Genomic DNA, 22,177 nt, shown 5'->3' with positions numbered 1-22,177 from the left:
TAGGCAGCAATATGAAAATGGAGAAAATGATGATTAAGAAAGGGGAAGACAAGACAACTCAAAGCCCAGAGATTCTAAAGGGTGTATCATGCGGGAAGCAGATTTGTTTGTAGATATTAAGTACTGGTTTAGATGGTTTTAAATGTAATGATGAAGCATTTTATGTAGTGCACAATATGCCATGAAGCTCTGATATGTATGATTATCTTACAATACCACAGGTTTGAAATGGGGGTTGATTAAGGATGAGATAAACCACAGCCTACCACAGCTTCAAAGACACGAAAATGAGTTAACAATACACAGTAATAACACCTGCTGATTTCAATGTTTCATGACCACACCAAAATGCTCATATGAAAACACACTGGTGGTTTTTTTTCGGGGGGGGGTGTTTCCCAATCCCTCAGAGCCAACTGGGGGAAGCCCTGTTGTGCAAGCAGAGGTCCTTGCACAGGGCTTCTGCTGACAGAACCGATTAGTTGAATCTCACCCAGGATCCCAAAACATAACAAAGTGACCTGGTTTGGATGTAACACTAAATCATAGTTCAGTGTTAGATTCACATGTTCCCCCTTTTCCTTCTGTCAGGGCTTCAAGGAGTTCAGAAGCTTTCACTTCCATGTTAGATTAACTGCGGCTTATTGCGCCATTCAAACCTGGAGAATGTGTAGCTCATTTTAACTATGATCAGCTGAAACAAGCCAAATTCATACCGGTTTAGGAAGCTGGCTTGTTTCAATTAATTGTAGTTACAATGAACCATAGTTCAGGGATTAGACAACCCACTAAACTCTGGTGGATCTACAACAGAAGCAGAACCTTCAGTTTTCCGCCTGAAAGTCACACCAGAGGAGAGGCCACAAGTCTGAGGCTTGCTTTCATTTTGTGAATCTAAGTTTGGCCTCATTGAGGGGCAGAATTTCAATATAAGTAGGAAAATGAGAGCACCCCTAAACATTTTTTTAGAAAAAAAAAGCACTGGTTAAGGCTATTAGCTATTTACAAATCTGATCCAAAGCTTTTCTTACTTTTTTTATCTCTAGAGGCTCCTAGGCATTTTTACGTAAGCTTCTCTAAAGTAGAAACAGAAACAGAGGACAGAAAAGTAAGAAAGGCTTTGGATCAAATTGTAAATAGCATGCCACGAGAAGATTATTGTTCAAGAAAAACAGCTGAAAAATGTAAATGGCCGGTCCTGCAGTTTCACAAGCCAAGTCAAATGAAAAAATAAGTGAAGCTAAAAGAATATAGAGAGGCAATTTTTTGTTATTAGGGGAAATTTACAATGTGCTTTGAAAACAAGACTACAACTTCTAATTTGTGCCACTTAAAAGAGAAAGAACTGGGGGGGGGATCAAAGTGTCTCCTCAAGGGAAAGGATACTTATTGGACCTTTGTTCAATAGTATAATTGAACAGAATCTGCATCTAAACACACACCGGCTTTCCCTAGTCATCCTCTAACCAAGACTGACTATGTTCCAAAGGAGCCATTGCAAATATATTTTTTTATTCACGGCACAGGGCTACAGAAGCCCCATTTTGGACAGCATAATTTCCTGCATTGAATGAAGTATCACTAATGTACCCACTATCAGCTACCTGAAATAACTCTCTTTAACCACATTTCTCCTAATTTAGAAATGTTTCTTCATAGAAGTTGAAATAGTCATATTTACATTAGAGAGTCCACTTTGAGTCTGAACTTTAGTAATAAGTTGTCCCATTATGATGCTGCAAACTGTCACAGCATCCTTAGTTATCTAATATACCAATAGTGGAAATTATCCCAACCACAATCACTAGAATCCTTACATACCTGCTTTAAGTGCTTTTTCAATTCTAAAGATTCTGGTTCCGGCAAAACAGGTAATGTCTCAGCATTTGTAGGAACAATCACCTGGAATAAAAATTTATAGAGAAAATTGCGTTTACAAAAACTCTTGAAGTGGACAGTCTTTTATGACTTCTTGGAAACAAGACAGAAATAGGGGCAGGAACCTTGAAGTGGATTTAATTTTTCCTATTGCTTATGCATTATTGGCTGTGCTCTAAGATGAATTCAGAACTGTCAAGCAGATGATTTGGTTTTCTAATCTGTCAACAAATTAAAATGTGACCTAATTATGTCACTTTGCTCCTTGGTAACAATTGTTTTAGAAAATATTTCCTTGCCCTTTCAATGAAATAATTTTTTTAAGCGTCAGAAACAATCACCATTTAATTATAATTTTAAATTGTTCTTTTAAATATTGTTTTAACATAAAAGGCCTATAAATATATTAAACCAATAAACATATTTTGATTTGTTTTGCACATCAAGAAACATTTAACAAAGGCTGTATGGGTGTGGCTATCCAAAATGTGTATTTGCTAAATTATAAATGTGCTTTTAAGCTGTCTTTTAGGGTCTTGCATTTCCAATGCGGCCTACATAACACAATATAAAATATATTAAAAATCAGTAATCAAACAGTTACAAAGGACAGTGACTTAAAAGCCTAACCAGAACCATTTCAGTAGGTTATTACAAAACAACTTCAAGCAAAACTGCAGTTTAAAAAACGAACAGCTGTTAAAACCCTTTAATACATAAACAAACAAGGCAACATCTATTTTGTGTTAATTAAGAGAAGGAGGTGGGATTAGGAAATAAAATCATAACACCCACACAGTCCCCATCAAGAGGAATTATATATAAATGCTGTTTTATGAATAGGAGTTACCTACCTTATTAGTATCCAGATCAACTAGCCATACATCATCTGGCATTTTAAAGTCTAGTTTGTAAAGAAAGAAGCTGGCTGGGACTCCAATGATATAGGGTGTTGGGGCCAGAAGCAGCTGTAGCAAGCAGAAAATATTAATAAGGACAAAATCTGAATCCTTACAGCTTTTCTGCTAACAATCCACCCACAATCACTAAAAGCAAACTACTGGAGAGATGACGACACTTAAAAGCATAAGCAAATGTTGCTACAAGAATTCATTAAACTTTGGGCTCAGTAAATTACTGTGAAAACAATAGATGCTGTAGCATTACTGAGATAAAACAGGTGCACATCTGAATAGTAATCTGGATAGGAGACCACTGTGCATGTAAGAGCAATATATTCACATAAATATTTTTTAAAAGAATTTATCAAACACTGAGGACAGCAGAAGCTGAGAAAACATCTAAATTTGGGAAGGCCTCCTTGAACAGGTAGAAAATGAGCTTTTCATCAAAGGACCAGATTATAAATGGAAGAAAACTGGTGCTTGGAAAGACAGCCTGTGGTAAAAATGGCAATCAAAATGATACTGTGTTTGGAACAGCACAAAAAAACTGCAGGGGAAATAAGAAGTTTTGTGGAGAGCAGCAAAAGAAAATATTTGACAAAATAGGCCTTGCTAAGAAATATGTCCTTTGCAAACATTCTACATTCTTGTAAAAGGCGGTAAAAGAATAAGCCGAAAGCTTTAGCAGCAGCAAGTAGTGTTGCTGGAAATTGTTTTCCCTGTTTTACAATTATTGGCTCTTACAGGCACTACACTTCTGGAATCACAGGTTTCCTGCAGGAGTAACATGACCCTTCAATCTTCTAAAGTAACTGTGGACCAAATTGCCTATATGGCATCAACAGCTTTGGAAAAAAATATAGCATATAACCACAGATATAATATGGAACATCTCAAAGTAAAGTTTGCTCTTTTCTACACTGTCTGCCATTTCTATTCCTATCATTAAGCTTCACTATGATTTGTAGGAGCATCTCAGTAGTTGCCAGGCACATTGAAAAATATGCATTTTAATTTAGACAGGACAAAACCCAGCAAGAATTCGACTGTTCTCCTGATAAAAGGTTTCAGCAGTGTCACAGCAGTACATCCGTCACTGAAACGATGGCATACCTGCTCTGCAGAAGCCATACAGGTAGGAAGGAGTGGAATCACTGGGAACATGTACTCCAGTGGGTAGATCATAGCCACAAATGCCATGACAGACATAGAGAGCGCATTATAGTCCCGGGACTGCAACACCACCTGCAACCAAGGAAACTCTTGTCAATACATCCACACAATTATTTTCTCATGATAATAAGCTCTTAGGCTTCTTCCAATGGGCCTTCATATGATATGTATTCTAATACTGCAAAAATATTTCCCTAAACAAATATTATTTCATGCAGAAGCCTCATAATCTTTATTGCTTCTGTTAATAGGAAATTGAACATTGTGATAAAAACATACATTTGTCCTTTCACATGGTCTTTGTTAAGTTTCTGTTGAAATGTTGAGGAACAGACAATGCAGCCTCTACGTCTGAAATGTCTACAAGTATATTGACACACGTCCCTCTCACCTTATGTTCCAGAAGAATGCAGGATAGCACCTGCAAACATGCATCCACACCTAAGAGCTCCAAGGGCAGATGCAGGGGGAAATCCACCAGAGAGAAGCGGGATGGGTCAGGAAGGGCAAACGTCAAGGCTGGCTGCAATTCATGGGGTAAGACTTCCACATCCACGCGCTTCTGGCCAGCAACAGGCACAGGTGAGCGAAGCAGCCGGTAAATCCACGCCTCAATTTCACGCAAATCATGTAGCAATGCACTCGATTTCTCCTCCACTAGAAGTGAACCTGTGAAAATCCGCCATATTGTGTCCCTGTGTAAAAGCAACAAGATTAACCCCAAACACATATACTTGGTAGTTCTACTGAGAAACCTGCCAAAATACTCAGGCTGTGTGAATTCTTCCGTAAGAAGTCAGACTAGGGCGTATACGCATGTCCTATTATTTTATTTTGTTAACAAAATGCATATACCATTTGACTGCAGTAAAACCTTTAAGCTATTGTACAACGCAGACCTAGGTGAAAAGAAGTATGGCAGAGCCTTAATTGCATCTTGTTGGAAGCATAAAATTCCTTGCAATGTATGGATCTATCTTTGCACTTATGTCACTACTAGAGGCTATAGCCCTGCTCAGTTTGCTCGACAATCCCATCTACCCATGCTTGCCAAAGCCGCCCACTCTCTCCCTTACAGAGCTTTGGGCTGCCACACCCTGCAGTGGATGTCTCTCCACAGCTTTCCTGAACTGCCAACCCACCACTTCTTGTCACACTATAAAACCACCTGTTGCCCACCAAGTAAACTGCAGAATGATGACATTCTTACATTTATTTTATATTATATTATATTATATTATATTATATTATATTATATTATATTATATTATATTGTAAGATAAGAAAGCAATCAAACTCCAAATAAATCAGATGCTTCTTTGACTTCAAACAAGTACCCCAGGAATTGTTATACTGTTGTGCAAGACAGAACAGCCAGGTTGATAGTCCCCAAAGATATTTAAAGGGTTTTATATAGCACATAATTCCTCCACTGTATCACACATATAGTCAATCTATAATGTATATTTTTAGAAGGTTCTAGCAGTTTTAACAGCATAAAATGAGGGGTGTAGAGTTACCAAGAACAGAAATTGTTTTTTAAAGAAGGAATCACAAATTCACTTTCCTGTGTAGTTTTGTATTAGAATGCTACAACTATGTGTACCTAGTTCTCTTTTCATGATGTATTTGTGCACAGAACATGAGACAAAGCAACAATGCTCCCAGCACAGCCTACCAAACCAACTGAAGCTGATCCAACCAAGCAGATATAAGAGCAGGGGAAGTAGTCACTTTCAAAACCACAAAGTAACTAGAACATAGGGAACAACTACAAAACTGAGCTGATTACAGACATTACTGGTTCAACTTAAGGCACAATGCAAACTGGGAACCTGGTCCACTAAGAGGTATACGACATCCTAGGCTGGCTAAAATATGTAAGCACATAGTACATATCTTCTGCAATGGGTGTCAAGTTTTGGCACACTATCAGAAGTAAGGAAAGCAGTACCACTAGGTAGGGTGTGTGTGGAAAAGGACAGCATGGTATGATACATTCATGCCTACAGTGACTATTCCGTTGCACTAACTCTGTGACCTGTGTACAGCCTGCAAGTCCTCTCATGTGCCTTATGAAAAAACAGTGATTCTGTGTCTACTCCCTTTTTCTTGGAAAATAAGCACACTTCATCAAACCACAGCAGAAAATGAACTGCATCATCTAGATATGGTATTAAAACGGATGTTTGCATCCCTTCATGTACCTCTGCACGCCTCGAGGGATCCCAAGCTTCTTGCCCAAGAGTCTCTCGCTGCAGCAGTCCACCAATTTCTTCAGGGTATACAGACATTCACGAAAAGTAGAGAAAAAGGGATAGTGACTAATGATGCAAAGTGAGGTCAGGGTGCTGTTACGAGAACGGTGGGTGGCTTTTGCAGAACGTTTACTACGAGGTGATCGAGTAACATCTGGCGCAGACTCTGTGCTTGGTGGTTGCAGAGAACCACCGCTCTCTGAACTCTCATTACCCCTCTCTTCTTGGGTAGTGGATGTATCCCCAGACTTGGGTGCTTTCTGCCCATCTTGGGAACGATGTCTGCCACTGCCTTCTCCCTTCTCCTTGGGCACACGCTTTTGGAAAGAACGGTAGAAGTTGACGCATATCCCATAGCGAGTGATACCAGAATCTTTATCAGTGAGTGTAAAGACAAAAGAAGTATCATCTCGCAGGCTCATCCGCTTCTGTCGCACACTTAAACATCCCTCTGGCTGGCAGAAGAACACTACATCAGGAGGAAGTGGAAAATCAGTGTGATCTTCTAATGGGTAGCGGCGCAGTAGTTCAGGTGTCTGTGCCACACTATCACTGCTTGGTTGCCTACAAGCAAAGCAAATGCAAAATTACTTGATACTGAAACGCCATACTGGTTACACATTTGAACAGTGGAAATGCGAGAGGGCCTATTTCTGTAAGTGGGAGCTGCAAGCACCATGACTCTGGGTTGCAATGTAATTAGGGCAATGAATAGTAAGATCTGCATCAAGAACAAATGAAAGCAAATTTGTGCTTGGCGAGGCTCTGACAGGGTGGCCAAGGTACTCAACCCAATCAAAAGCAATGTGTGAAGGTAGGGCAGTAGCTGCTTGCACAGCTTGCTGGATGGGAAAGCTGACACCAAGAAGAAAGGACGTTGAGACTAGTGACAAAAGGAGGCCCCTGCCTTCACAAAGAGAGAAGTGGCAATTGCCAGAGGAGCTTGATAACATCTTCTAAAGTGGCAGTTATTATCTGTGTGGTCTGTACACACAGGTGGACATGTTTTCAAACAAGAGCACAACAGTGTTCTGTTTCCCTCTCCTCAATTAGCATTTCTATCTCTCGCTCTCTCTCTCTATACACACACACACACACACACACAACCACAAACATACACCTGGCACTTGTGGCCATCCACTACCAAGTGCTGCATGAATGCACCACTGCCTCAGATGCCTCCAATGGATGTTCACTGGTAAAGCTGTAGGATGCCCTCTCCCATAGCTACTCCACCTCACTAGGCATCACTGGCCAAAACACAACTCCATGCATGAGGTGGCTAACCTGTGGGCTGCACCTGGCCACCTAAGGTTTTTTTGTAGTTTCCTAACACCGCCCCCCCCTTACAATCTGTCATTAAAAAAGTAATTTTAAAATTATTTTAATTTTTTGCTCGTTGCTCCCTTAAGTACCCCCCTGTGATGCCAAAGAGCTTTTGTGCTACCCAAGCCATCTAAAATTCATTACTTAAAATAAAAAGGTCACGCCCACTTTTGCTTTTTGGCCACACCCACTTTTGCACCCAGAGGGTTGACAATGGGCCTGAAGAAGTTTATGAATATATATGTGACAAGGGTCATTACTGTGTAAATTCCATCTAGGTTGCTACTGTACCTGGCCCCAATAATCACAAGGTAATCAAGTAAGCGAGGACAGCTCCTCTTCTTCTGCACCATTGTCTTTCCTCCTTCACTATGTCATCTCAGTAAATTCTTCCCTCATTGGACCAGCTGGTTTCTTATAGCTGCCTCAGAAAACAGAATGCTCATGGAAACTGTGACATCAACCTACAACAAAAGATATTCAATTCAAGGTCAAACTCACATTCATCAATAACAATGCTCTGATCAGCACTTTCAGTATAAGCAGCATATTTGTCACAGGACAGGCTGTTCAAGCAAAATATCCACACTTCCATCTCTTAGTATGAAATATACTTGTGAAGGGTAAACAACAGGGAAGTCTTGTTCACAGAAGACAGCCTCCATGAAATCACTTCCAAAGATTTGGGGTCACTTGCTAGAACCACAGCCGGACAAGGCTTACACAGGAAATGGGGTTTTGTGAACTGACACCAATACGTGAGTGATGTACATACAGCTGTTCCAATTTCCATTGCATTGTGACTGGCACCGTGTGCTACTAACATAGCAGGAGTTGCCTTCACACAACTTAGAATTAACTTGCAGAGTCCACTGTCTCTGGATGGGACTCTGGTTGCTAGTTTAAATGGATCTGGGGGGAAAAGTTTATCATCAATTAATGAGGATGGTTATATCTGAAACTCTGCTTTTCTCTTACACAAGTTAGATCCAATTATTCACTATGTTCAAATTAGGACCTTAAAAACAGGAATTGGTCTAAAGCCCAAATTACATGTGACTTTAACTATACTTCTGCCCTTGAGTATAGGGTTTCCCTCAAATTAACGCTGTGAGGGGACTTAACCTGGGTTGGGATCTTAGCGGGGGAGAGGGCTTTAAGACTTTGCCTCCTGCTATTATCCTGGTCCATATTAGGCCCCATGAGACCATTTTTTGCAATGCAAATTTCAAGTGTGGGCTATCCCAGCATATCTGCCTACATTGCTAGGATAACAACCTTGATGGCAATTTTTTAAACTGTATTAACCATAATCAACCAAGGCAAAGATTGTAAAATTATTGTTGAATAAGATAAAAAGAACATATAAAGTTGATAACACAACACAATTCTTAAAATACACAATTCATAACAATTCACAAAGCCATTTACTAATAGCAGCGGCAGCAATAATCCTTTTATCTGATTGGGTCTCTCCTTCCCTAAAGGCTGCCAAAAACAGTGTATCTTAACCAGTCGCCTAAAGCTATAAAGAGATGAAGCCAGATGCACCTCAGTACAGAGGGAGTTCGACATGCAAAGAGCTACCGATGAAAAGATCGATCTTTGGGCTCCAACACCACATTCAACAGGGCATCATATGCTGATCTCAAAGCATGGACAGATTGATATGGAAGAAGGTGCTCTTGCAGATATTTAGGTGCCAGGAAGTTTAGAGCTTTTAATATCAAAGTGAGCACCTTGAATTTGGCCCTGAAACAATTTGCAACTGCTGCAGCTGTTTCAAGAAATGAATAATATGCTTGCTCCTTCCAGCATTCTTGGTATAGCATTTTGCGCTACCTGCAATTTTCAGGCCACCTTCACGGGCATATTATAATAGTTAAGCTTAGAGGTTACCAATGCATGAGTAACCATGGCCAGGCTATCTCTATTCTGCAACTGGAGGAAAAAATGTTTTTTATAAGTGTGATAGGATATATTTTGACAAAATTTGACATCTTTTTGTTGCTACTGTACGTTATAACTGCTTATAGGTTATTAGCTTCTTGCTAATACAGTAGTGAAAAAGAAATGCCTCAGCTGAAAAATAAAACAGGCTGAGATGTGGAAGCAATCTTATCTTGGGCACCTGAAATATTGTAACTTTTCTACAAAAATAGAAAAGTAAATCTCTATTGTGATACCATCTACAAAGCAACACTTTAGCAGAATGTGTCTTGGGGACAGAATGTGTGTGATTTTCAAATAATCACAGTCCACACAGCAATCATAATCATAGCTTATTAGTGCATAATCATACTGCACTTTATTAGTTGGAAGGAGGGAAGATTGTGTCTCAAGACCAAATGGAATCAGAAGAACCTTGAATCAGCTAGGTACTTTAGATACTCTTGCTAAGCCCAAATGAGATGAAACATGGTTAAATTCTATTTTCATATAACTTAGATAAAACCACTTACCCTATAAAGCCTAGATAATACATATAGTAGTACACAAATATGGGCTGATTAATCTGATTATCCATTTATATAAGCAAATCCTTTTCGGCTCAAGAAGGTTCTCATTTACTGCCAGTCCACTGCAGCAAGTTCCTGAACCCCAGTTCTATCCACACATACAGTGGTACCTTGGGTTACAGACGCTTCAGGTTACAGATGCTTCAGGTTACAGACTCCGCTAACCCAGAAATAGTACCTATGAGAACAGAAATTGTGCTCCAGCAGCGCGGCGGCAGCGGGAGGCCCCATTAGCTAAAGTGGTACCTCAGGTTAAGAACAGTTTCAGGTTAAGAACAGACCTCCAGAAAGAATTAAGTTCTTAACCTGAGGTACCACTGTATACTGCAGCACTGAGAACTGCAGATGTCAGAAACACATTTTTTAGAAGGAAAAAAATCATTTTTATTATTAAGTAACAAACACATAAAAGTGACCATTAAAAAACACAGAACAGAGAAAAGTACAAGTCATTACCCAGAACAGCATTTGGCATTCAACATTTATTTCTGGAGAGTGTTGCTTCACTCAGGGAGAATATTTATCTTTTCACTTTCATCTCACTATATTCTCATTTCAGTAGCTTCCACTGATACATAAAAAAGCAACTGCTTACTCTTCTGATTTTATATTATGTGCATTCAGTTACTTTCATAAACAACAGAAAACAATATATTCATTCATATGTCACATGTCATAATTCCATAGCCTCCATAATTTCAGACAAATAAATTAGGAATTCTCTTGCATGCTTATAACAACGTTTTTACACTAAAGAACATGATCTGATGGACAAACTAGATGTGAAATTAACGATGTCATTGCAGTTAACATATCTAGCCATTTAAATTTAAATAGCCACTAGGGGACACCAATCAGGTTCACAACCACAGTTCATGGGAAGAGACTAATCTTTCCCCATGCACCATAGTCACAATTCCAACAGTACTCCCCCTTGCAGTTCCTATTTAAAACTACATATGTTTCTTGAAATCATGCAATTAATCTAATGTCTAGTTTTTTCTTGAATATCACTGCCTTCTGAAGCAGGAATATTAGTTTTTCCTTGCGAAAAAACAAGCAAAAGTGTTTAATGGAACATTTAATTTCACAATAGATCTAGCTGTACTTACTATACAATGGCTTCAACTTGCACATTGTGAAACTTTCCTGATACGCAGGTAAGTGAGGGTTGAAGAGAAAGCATTTTGTCTTAGACAAGCAAAAAAGAATATACTTGGCTCTGCTCAAAAGACTTAAAAGCAAAAAGGATGCTGTTTCATATGGCTCCTGTATGGTGGTGCTGACAGTTATCTATCACATTTTGCACCAGTTGCAACTTCTACATCATCTTCAGGGGCAGCCCCACATACATCATTTTCCAGTAATCTAACAGAGAGGTTACCAGAGCACATACTACTACAGTGGTACCTCGGGTTAAGTACTTAATTCGTTCCGGAGGTCTGTTCTTAACCTGAAACTGTTCTTAACCTGAAGCACCACTTTAGCTAATGGGGCCTCCTGCTGCTGCCGCGCCGCCGGAGCATGATTTCTGTTCTGATCCTGAAGCAAAGTTCTTAACCTGAAGTACTATTTCTGGGTTAGCAGAGTCTGTAACCTGAAGTGTATATAACCTGAAGCGTATGTAACCTGAGGTACCACTGTATGGCCAAATTATCCCTGTCCAAGAAGGGGTATTGCTGGCAGTAAAAATACTTTTATTCACTTAGCAAGTTTTCTATTTGAGTTAAGCCACAGATTCAGCTTGTTGAGATATGCTGCATATTATTCTTTAAGGACAAGAGTACTGGTATCAACATTTAAGCATTTTAATACGTATCACAATAGGTTGGCTAGAATATAATCTATAGGCACAATATCTAACAAGAAACCTGAGCATCTTTTAAGCTACCCAAGTGTTTGGCAAAAGCCTTAAGACTGCAAACGGTTAAAAACATCAAGCATTAAGATCTGCATTTTAAGTGCTGGATTCTTTTGAAATAAGGGGGAAAGTTTTATTCTAGTTATGTAAATGATAACTAGTTCTCTTCCCACTCAGAATGGGAAAGGGGAACAGGGCTCATCAAAAATAAATAAAGCCTTCGGAAATTTCATGAGAGTGCAAGACAGTTAAGAAGGCCAGATATGAAAGGGCACAGATGCTACAACTTCATTTCTAGTGAAGTTAAAAATATATTGCCTTTGCAAAAGCAGTGACATGATGACAGAAACACTCTTCCTCCAGCATGTACTGTATTCAGCTCCATAATCCATATCATTGCCTCTTCCACAAGAGATGCTCAGCAGCAGTGCTTTTCCCCCCAGGGGGTACTCAAGGGTATGCAGTACAGGCACCTCTTTTTGTTGTTGTTAAAAAGTGTGACACTGTAACAACTTTAAGGTGAGTACTAGCACCTATTTTTATAGAATAAAAGTCACTGCTCAGTAGTGTGCAGGGCAAAATAAGCAGTTGTGTTCCTCAACAACACTCTCACATAGACAGAGTCAATAAGCAATAATTGAATGATAATTCATTTTCTATACTGCTTAATATATTAAAAAGATCTCTGAGAAGTGTACAAAAAACTGAAGCAACAACAGACAACTTTTTTAAAAATTACAAAAACAGAAAGTTATATATAAAATGTTACATTAATACAAAGTTATTAATATATACAAATCATATCAATTCATTTTCCTTCTGACACAACCTCCCTCTCAGCCTCTGTTTGGACGCAGTGTCCAAACAAACTCCCACCTCATACACAAAAGAGAGTTCCTGGAAACAGTAGGAATCACCCTTGTCTCTCACTTTTTATGGGCAGGCCCAAGGTGGATGGTACTTCCTCAAGATGCCCACAGCAGTGTCCCATTCAGCTGGGGAGCAAATACCTAAATCAATTAGAAGTGTCACACACTGAGGAAAGCTACCATTCTTGCTTCCCTGCTGTACATAGTATGGTTATCATTGGTGTAGTAATTGTTTGGTCTAATATTAACACACATAGTACAAGGTTTCAGCTTTCGTATAAAGTTTTTTTGCCTTTCAGAGCAGAGCACGATGACTGTGTTTTCATCAGCAAGTGCCCTGGCCATACAACCTTCAATTCCATGCATACAGAGACTGGATAACAGGAGCCTCAGGTAATCTGATTCAGATCAGTCTCCATAGCAACTCAGTCTCTTGTCCCTAGATCACAGCCCATTGGAACTATTTATAGAGCAATTGCAATCTCCCCGCCCCCCCCCCCACACACCATGCACACACAAATCTCTCAGCACCACCCACATTACAAACAAGATTCACTTGGGCACAATAGCTGCCTTCAGCTGGCAATTAAACATCACGTTCACAGTATCAGGAGGTGCATATGACAGTGTGACATTTTCACTATGCACTTCAACTTGCAAGTCACAAGAGCTTCCCCCCTCTCCCCGTGGAGGATAGAAATCAGATTAATTATCTCTTATTGTGAACTAGGCTACTTTTACTGAGCTCAACTGGGGGGGGGGGGGCGGGAATCTCCATGCATCACAGAACTAGTAGAATAGAATGAAGGGGGGAAATTGGTCAAGAAAATTTGGCTCATGACAGAAGTAAGCCTGAATGCCTGTCCTGAGTAAATACATATTTTTCCTCAAAGAACCTAGAAGCAGGAGGAAGAATGTGAGAGGCAGGAGAAGATTGGAGGTCTGGAGACTGTAGGCCAGTGAGCAAAGGGGTCAGACAATTGCCACATCTATAGTCCAGAACAAAAGTAGCCAAGATACAGTAATGCCCCTGGCTCCCTTAGCCCAAGTCATTGGGCTACAATTCTCATTAACCCAGTCAGCATGGTCAATGGTCAGGGATGATGGAAGTTTTAATTCAACATCTGGAAGACGTCACATTGGTTATCCTTGTTTTAGAGTCCTAGCAGAGTGGCTATTCTTTTAACAATTGCATAAAGATGAAGCTGTGTCAATTTTGGCTTCTACTGTCACTGCAGCATTGTGACCTGATAGGCCTTAAAGGACCAACAAGGGCTAAGAAGCAGAGGAGGATGGATGCTGATTGAACGAGCCAGCTACTTCCTTGGCCGCAGGCTTCTAATATAGAATACATACAGCAAAACAATCTTGCCAAATACTGAAAGACAGTCAGTAAAGAATCTGACCTTCAAATTCTTTGAGCTGACTGCACCAAAAACAACAACCATGCAGCCAAAGGAGAACAACTGAAATTTTCCGTAATCAGAAATGGCTTTTCTTTATGTATCAGTGCCAAGAAGCACAGTTCACATCTTCTTAAACGAACAGCTATATAATCCAAAATTCAATCATGGGGTAATCTCATGTTCAAATATTATGTTAACTTGACACCTACTACTTGGATGAGAATTTTGTTCATTCCTCATTTTAAAGTGAACTGACTCAATTCCCACCTCCTGGACATACACAGACCAGAACACAATTATCCTTCAGATTTCACACTTCTCCAAAATTTATGATCCAGTTCTTAACTCAAAGAAATGCATTAAGTGTTTTGGAAGATGGTCTTTGGGACCATATCAGACATCACATCACACCTAGTCACTTTGGACTCCACTCTGGACCTTTTATTGTTTTTGGTTTTTTTAAATAATATTTATTACTTTTAGAGGTTACAGAAAAAGAAGAAAAAAGAAAAATAGAGACAATGAAGAAAGAAAAAAGAAGAAGAAACAAAAAAAGTAAAAAAAACACAATACAATACAGTATACAAATAATATAAAACCCAACCCAAACCCATTAAACTAAACACATAAATAAATCAAAACAGAAACAGTTTAAAATACATCTCTCCTTTTCTGTATTCTATCCTTCATTTCCTTATTTCCTCGACTTCCTCACACCTCCCTTTTTGTATTCCAGTTCTTCTAATTGTTTCAGCAAATCCTTTCCATCTTTCCATATCAGACATCACATCACAACTAGTCACTTTGGACTCCACTCTGGACCTTTTATTGATCCCTCTGAAACAAAGGAGGCAGGTTGTACATAAAGACTTAGTAATACTGCTACTCATGATGGCCATACGTATTGTCAAAAATGTTAAGATATATTGTCAAAAAGGTCCACTTAATCCCATTATGTGGTTGACATTCAAGCAGTGGCGTAGCGTGGGGGGTGCAGGGGGGGCCTGCCGCACCGGGCGCAACATCTGGGGGGGGCGCTCACACTCGCAGCTCTCTGCCCCTACTAATTACTTGCCTTGCCCCGGGTGCTGACAACCCACGCTACGCCACTGCATTCAAGACAGACTCGAGTATTGCTCCATTTGGTTGTAACTAGTTAGTGTTGCAACTAGCTAGTGTTAAAACTAGCTGATATTTAAGCATCCAAGAAATGCTCTTTTTCACCATTTTATGTTACCTGAAATACAAGATAAAACTCACAAGCCAATATTATTCTCTAGAATTGACTGTAGGAGCATAAAGTATATTTAAATTTCCTTCCCCCAATGTACTCTGATAGTTACAATAAAGGTATCAACTTTTCTGGTTTCTCACAGCTATGAATGACCAGATTAAAAAGTCATTCTGCCTCTTGTGCAGCCACATAAACTTTGTGTGTAAACAGCAGACAGCGTAGCTGTCAGCCGAGATCTAAATTCAGGTAGGTAGCCGTGTTGGTCTGACGCAGTCGAAATAAATTAAAAAAATTATCCAGTAGCACCTTAGAGACCAACTAAGTTTGTTCTGGGTATAAGCTTTCATGTGCATGCACACTTCTTCAGCCAAGATCTAAGTTTTATCTGATAACAGTGCAGGAAGATTAGAACTGATCCAGAATTGATAGCTTAAGCACTTGCCAACAGAATTATTCCATTAAAGCATTACAAATTTTGCCACACAACCAATAAATAAAAAGCAGTCAACAGCATAGTAGAATGCCAATTTAGTGGCTGTTTGACTCTTGTTTATTCTTTCTTCCAGGATGGAAATCCTCATGGATAAAGCAGCATGAATCATTTATGCTGTATGGGAAACTAATAAATTTTCCTAAATTAATTCCACACTTCATAAAATAACCTTGTAAGAAATAGAATTAACAGGATCTCCAACAAATGTCAAACTATATAAAATTACTCAACTGGGCAGGATTATATAAAATATTCATTTGCTTCTTTTACCCACTTTTGCCTCATTTTCTCCAGTAGTATTTCCTTTAAATATTATCTAAGAGTAAAGAATACTCCACAAATACTTGTTCTCCAACAGTTAAAGCTCTAATGGTAAATAAGCAAAAAGAATGTTAGGATCCATATACAGCACCACATAAACCAGATTAGCTACCCTCAATTAATTTAACATGATGCTCATAGCATCACTGCATTACATTGCATTAATTCACAATCACAATTAGACAGAAGATGAATGGTGGAATCGTGGCTCAGCAAGAGGTTTTTTTAATATAATGGTTATGGAACCCTGAGGAGCTGCAGGGTGCTCCAGCCTCACATTCCTAAAGGAAGGTGCAGACCCCCAACATATTCAGGCAGGGTTCATCTAGACAGGCCAGCTTATTAGCTGTGATTCCTGCATTGCAGGGGGTTGGACTCGATGAGCCCTTGGGCTCTTCCAAGTCTACAGTTCTCTGATTCTGGCTGTCTGGTTAAGCACAGAAAATAGTAGAAGGGCAGGAGAAAACAACACAGTTGGGGAGTGGGGTTGTTGTTCAAGCTCCCCACCCCCCAGTAACAGCAAGGTCAAATAAATAATATTTATTGTGTTGGTCCACAGACCATAGCAGAATAAAACAAGACACCAAGACTTCCATAAAAGTACAGGAGTCATCATTGTAATGGTGATGGACTCTACTTCATCAGAGGTTTTTAAACAGAGAGTTTGGATGGCCATCTGTCAAGGATTCTTTAGCTGTGATTCCTGAATTGCAGGAATCTCTGGGCTAGATTACCCTTGTGGGTCCTTTCCAAATCTACAGTTCTATGATTCTATGATTGTTCCATGTCAATCACACATGCTATGATTCTATTATTACTCCATGCAGTGAACTGCAATAATTTGTTTGGGCTTTCCTGCAGGAATCTTAAGTGAAACACTGGCCATTATCACAGACAGAATACTAAGTGAAAGATCAGGATACTAATATTGCACATTTCACTCAGTCATCCTACTAAATACACATGGCTAATTTCATGGCTATGTTCTACCTTCACTATCAAAGGCTCTGAGTACCAATTGCTGGGAATCACAAATGGGAAGGTTTTGTTTTTTAAGTGGGAAGAGTACTGTTGTAATTTAAGTCTTCTTTGAGGGCTTCCCATAGGTACCTTGATGACCCCATGATAACAGGATGGTGCACTAGTATGCACACTTTTTTAAAAAAATAAGTGTATATAGGCTCCAAAATTTCTATGCAATATGACAAAGGAAAATAGTTTGAAATCATATCAAATTTGTTACCTATTTTTGCTAACTTGTCCACTCCCTGAATTTTTACTTTTCCTTATTCTATTGAACATTTTAGATTGTCCTCATAAACTCATACAGTACATCTAATGTATTAGTGTCATTGTCAAGACTGAAGTTCCTGCATTTCAAGTACATTCAGGTTCTCTCCATTTGTTACATTTCTATTCAAAACCATCTGAATATTTCATTAGCATGTGATTTGCTGCCAACATTAAAGAATTATGAAAGATGTTAAGGAGTATGAAGGCAACATATTTTCCTCTAATTTCCTTGCTATCTATTACTTTGTTTCCATAAATGTTGAAAAATATGCAATTAAGATTCTTTAGGAACATGTTCAAGGTTAAGTTGTCATAACACATTGCCAGTATTTCTTCTCACAGAGTGGATATGTCTGCACAGAATTTTATGTAAGAGAACTAAAATGATTCATCTACTGTGTGCTATAGAAACTGTTAGTTATATAACTGCATGCAGCATGTGCACATAATATATAGTCTGATATTTTATTGTGCGTTTATCTTGCATCTAATAATGAAGAGGTAACAGCTCTAGATACCCTCAAATGACTGTGTCTAAAAAATTTGGTCATGGACCCAATCAGAAAGGAGGTGAATCTTGACATAAACTTAAGTGGTGCCCAGGATCTGATGCTAGATGTTAAGTTAAATCAATTTGGAACAGTTTCCATACACCTATCAAATTCAACATATGTGAAAGTAAACATCTGCCAAGAAAGTTCAGCAGTCACATTTGACTTCGAAAGAGGAAATTTCTATTTAAATGATGAGATTGGTAGAACCAAATAATCATAGAATTGTAGAGTTGGAAGAGACCCTGAGGAACATCTGGTCCACCCCCTGAGGAACATCTGGTCCACCACCACCACCCCCTGCAATGCAGGAATATGCCGCTGTCCCATGCAGGAAACAAACCTGCAACCCTGGTATTATCAGGACCACACTCTAACCAACTGAGCTAAGGCTATATAGTTATATGTCTAATACAGGTATAACAAGGAAAGAAAGGAATTGTTTATGCATAAAGTTTTATCCTGCATTTTATGTCTTTCTAAATATCCAAAGCATATTGCATAAAATATATAGGCACACTCATAAAATTATTATTATTATTATATTTCTTTATATCCTACCTTTTCCCCCAACAAGGACTTAAGGTAACTTACAGCTAAAATAGAATAAATTGCAATCACTAAAAATAAAAACAAAAACATTTAGAGTGTGTGTGTGTGAGAGAGAGAGAAAGTGAGTGAGAGAGAGATATATATTAAAACATACAGATCATTACAAAAATATTACAGCACCAGACCTTTCCTTAAAAACAATCAGTTCCCAAAAGCCTGTTGGAACAAGAAATTATTCACCTGTCAGCAAAAGGCCAACAAAGAGGAACCAGTCTAATTTCTCTAGGAAGAGTGTTTCAAAGTCTGGAAGCAGCCACAGAGAAGGCCCATCCAAAAGCAAAATCACACTATAAATTGTTTCAAAATCTCATTTGTAATGAGGATGCAAGCTATTTCATAAAACCCTGAAAAAATAGAAAGGTCTTAATATTTTCCCCTAAATGTTAAGCTGAAAGGAGAGTTCAAAAATAAGACACCATGATTGAAAAGAACCAGCTCTATTCCCTTACAGATTCCATCCAATGATTCGGTGAAAACTAAAGTAGGATGTGGCCTGTCCATAGATGGCAGAATAAAAAAGACTAGTGTCTTCAACATGGCCCATTAGAATAATAGTAACCAGCACAATTAGTTTAATACTGGTACTATATGCTCTCTACTGTTTCCCTTATCCTTGAAAGGAATTGAGCTGCTGCATTCTACACAAGTTGAAGCTCTGAAGACTTTTCAACAGCAGCTTTATACACAATTCACTGCAAAAATAAATGACAAATGCATTAATCACATGAGCCCTAGGCTGCTTCCATGTTGAGCAGCTACCATGAAACAGCTATACTTCGTTCACTCACTTTATGTACGACACCTACATTACACAGTAAACAAAATATCCTCCTCCCATGCTTTCCCTGTTCAGCTTCTGCTACCCACCCCTCAGAAATGTATTATGTTTTAAAAGTTGCACAATTTTCTGAGGTGTAGCTGACCCATAGCACAGCCATTCCAGCATAACTGGCTGATAATGGCCTGCATATAATGTGTTCTAGCCATTTTCTTTTTATAGTCTGTATCTCCTCTGTAGGAATTCTCACTATCTTGTCAACCCTTCTCTTCCAAATAGCATTACCTTTACAGTCGTACCTTGGTTTTTGAACAGAATGTGTACTGGAAGTCCGTTTGACGTTTGGAACGTTCGGAAAGCAAGGCGCAGAAGCCGTGCCAGACGTTCGGCTTCCAAGGTAAAGTTTGCAAACACCTACTTCTGGGTTTGCGGTGTTTGAGTTCCTAGTTGTTCGTGAACTAAGCTGTTTGAAAACCAAGGTACAACTGTATTGCAGTGAGGTGGGTAGAACTGATCTGGAGAGAAGGAAGGAACATTTAACCCTTTCGCACATATACTTTCAGATCACTGAAAATTCTCCCCCCGCACACACACACATTTGGAACTAGAGACAAGGGAACTGATCACTTGGCTATGTAATTTGTATCCCAGAAGTATGAATGCAGCTTAAGGCAAAACAACAAAAACTGGGTGTAGATATATCATCTGTGTTTGAAACACAGCAGCCAGTGTTGTGAGATGGCACTGTGGAGCTGCCCTGACATAGTTCAGGGCTATGCAGATGCCCCTGTAAGAGTGCCAAATTGGCTTCACCAGTACAGATTTTGTAATGCAGACTTTGTAGTTATCTGCCAATTTGTTGGCCTGCATTTATGTAAGCACTGAAGCTGCACAGAAATAATTTATAAACTACATCTGATCTTAGCCAAAAGGCTGAGAAGCAATCTTCATTTTTTTCATTTGGCAAGTATGTATGTGAATTCTTTAGTTTAAGCAAATGCCTACTTGAACAGAAAATACCTCGGTGGAACCTCGGGTTACGTACCGTCCTCCTTACGAACGCTTCGGGTAACGAGTTCCGCTAGCCTGGAAGTAGATGCTCCTGGTAGCAAACTTTGCCCCGGGATGCGAACGGAAGTTGCGCGGCAGTAGCAGGAGGCCCCATTAGCAAAAGCGCACCTCAGGTTAAGAACGACTGTGTGTTAAGAACGGACCTCCGGAATGAATTAAGTTCATAAATGGAGGTACCACTGTAATTGTTTTTTGCCTTCTCCTGCTGGGTCTGATGTTACATATGATTTAGTGTTTTGCTTTTTTCATTATTTTCCTTATTTTAAAGTAATTTTTGTCATAAGTTATAATAATTATATATTATTTATACCCCACCCAATTTTAATAAAACCTCAGCAAACAAGAAGAAATTTTATAAAAGCAGCTGAATACCAAAAATATTTAATAAAAGTATGATGGGGGAGGGGGGAACTGTTTTCTTTATGTACAAATATACATAGCATTTTTCTTCAAAGTACTGGGAATCAAGAGATAAGCCTATTCAAACTTGTAACCAAAGGGAAAAGGGGAAATACTATGTAAAACAGATAAAACATCACTTTTTAATTACATCTCTGAGAAGACGAATCAATCATAATACATTAGATTTATTTTCTCAGTTTTGCCTTGCTATTCTGACATTTCCCCACTGAAGAAGAAAAAAAATGCCTATAGTAGGAACTTAACATATGTGAGAAAGTTTATTTAATTAGAAACCCGCAAAGACACAATCAGGAACTGTTTACATAAGTCAAAACCATACCATTTTGAATATATGGAAATGTTCCAAATAAATATTAGTAAAGTACAAAACAGTTTGGAAATGTCCAAGCATACCCCATACTTGGGATTCATGGCAGCCATGTGTACACCAAGCTTGTTTATCCTTGTACTATTTATGCTTGCCTGTTTCTCCACCCCATGGCTCTACAGAAATCACATTTTAGATACTGTGACAGACATTTTCTACCTGATTTGCAAGGTAGGTTTGTGCATTTCTCCGTGATTTATCTAAGCTTTGTGCAATTCCTCATGACATTAATATAACATATGTACATAGACTATAACCTATAAAACATACATATGATGAAAACAACTGCCAGCTGGACTAGGGAAATAAACTAATGCCAACAAAACTTTTTAGCTGGAGTGGGGAGATGGGTTTCCTGATACAGAATGGTAGTTGCTGTATAAATGCAGATCTGTTATTATTAGGCTGCAGAGAAACTAACATGTGGATGGCCAGATACTAAAGTGGGCCAAGTGCTCTGATGCAACAACACAGTGCATATTTGTACAATAGTATAGACAATCCATGCACTCCTAAGCTACTTATTACCTTATCTTAATAAATTCCACCAATGAATTCCTTTATTAGAATGAAGTCACATGCACACACCATTAACAAATTATTAATTATACATTAAATGCCTGTTACTAGTTCCAGGTAGTAACGGAAGCATTGGTACAACTTCTCTACTAACGAAGGTAACAAAGGTGATTTAGAATATGCCAACCACTCTACAAAGTATTAAGAACATAAGTATTAACACCTGACTACGCTGGAAAATCATCATATCATATCTGACTCTGGTTTATATATTTTATCATAAATAAATATCACTTGATGTTTTTCAATGATTGGTATTA

The 22,177-nt window shown here is 38.8% G+C and overlaps 1 protein-coding gene across 50 annotated transcripts in view; it reads right to left on the bottom strand.

Moving 5' to 3' along the window:
- MADD (MAP kinase activating death domain) overlaps positions 1 to 22,177 on the bottom strand; it is an 81,382-nt gene that overhangs the window by 55,962 nt on the left and 3,243 nt on the right. For all 50 annotated transcript variants that reach the window (XM_083603761.1, XM_083603807.1, XM_083603772.1 and 47 more), the window contains exons 2-7: positions 7,832 to 8,004; positions 6,164 to 6,778; positions 4,348 to 4,651; positions 3,897 to 4,028; positions 2,733 to 2,846; positions 1,822 to 1,902 (exon numbers count right to left, since the gene is read on the bottom strand). In XM_083603761.1, coding sequence (XP_083459887.1) covers positions 1,822 to 1,902; positions 2,733 to 2,846; positions 3,897 to 4,028; positions 4,348 to 4,651; positions 6,164 to 6,778; positions 7,832 to 7,893 — 1,308 coding nt within the window. In that variant the 5' untranslated portion in view covers positions 7,894 to 8,004. The remainder of the gene's footprint in view (positions 1 to 1,821; positions 1,903 to 2,732; positions 2,847 to 3,896; positions 4,029 to 4,347; positions 4,652 to 6,163; positions 6,779 to 7,831; positions 8,005 to 22,177) is intronic.

This window comes from Podarcis filfolensis (genome assembly GCF_964270895.1).
Source record: "Podarcis filfolensis genome assembly, chromosome: 1".
NCBI classification, from domain to species: Eukaryota; Metazoa; Chordata; class Lepidosauria; order Squamata; family Lacertidae; genus Podarcis; species Podarcis filfolensis.
Note: the sequence above shows the minus strand (reverse complement) of the source record. Positions and strands in the feature narration are given on the sequence as shown.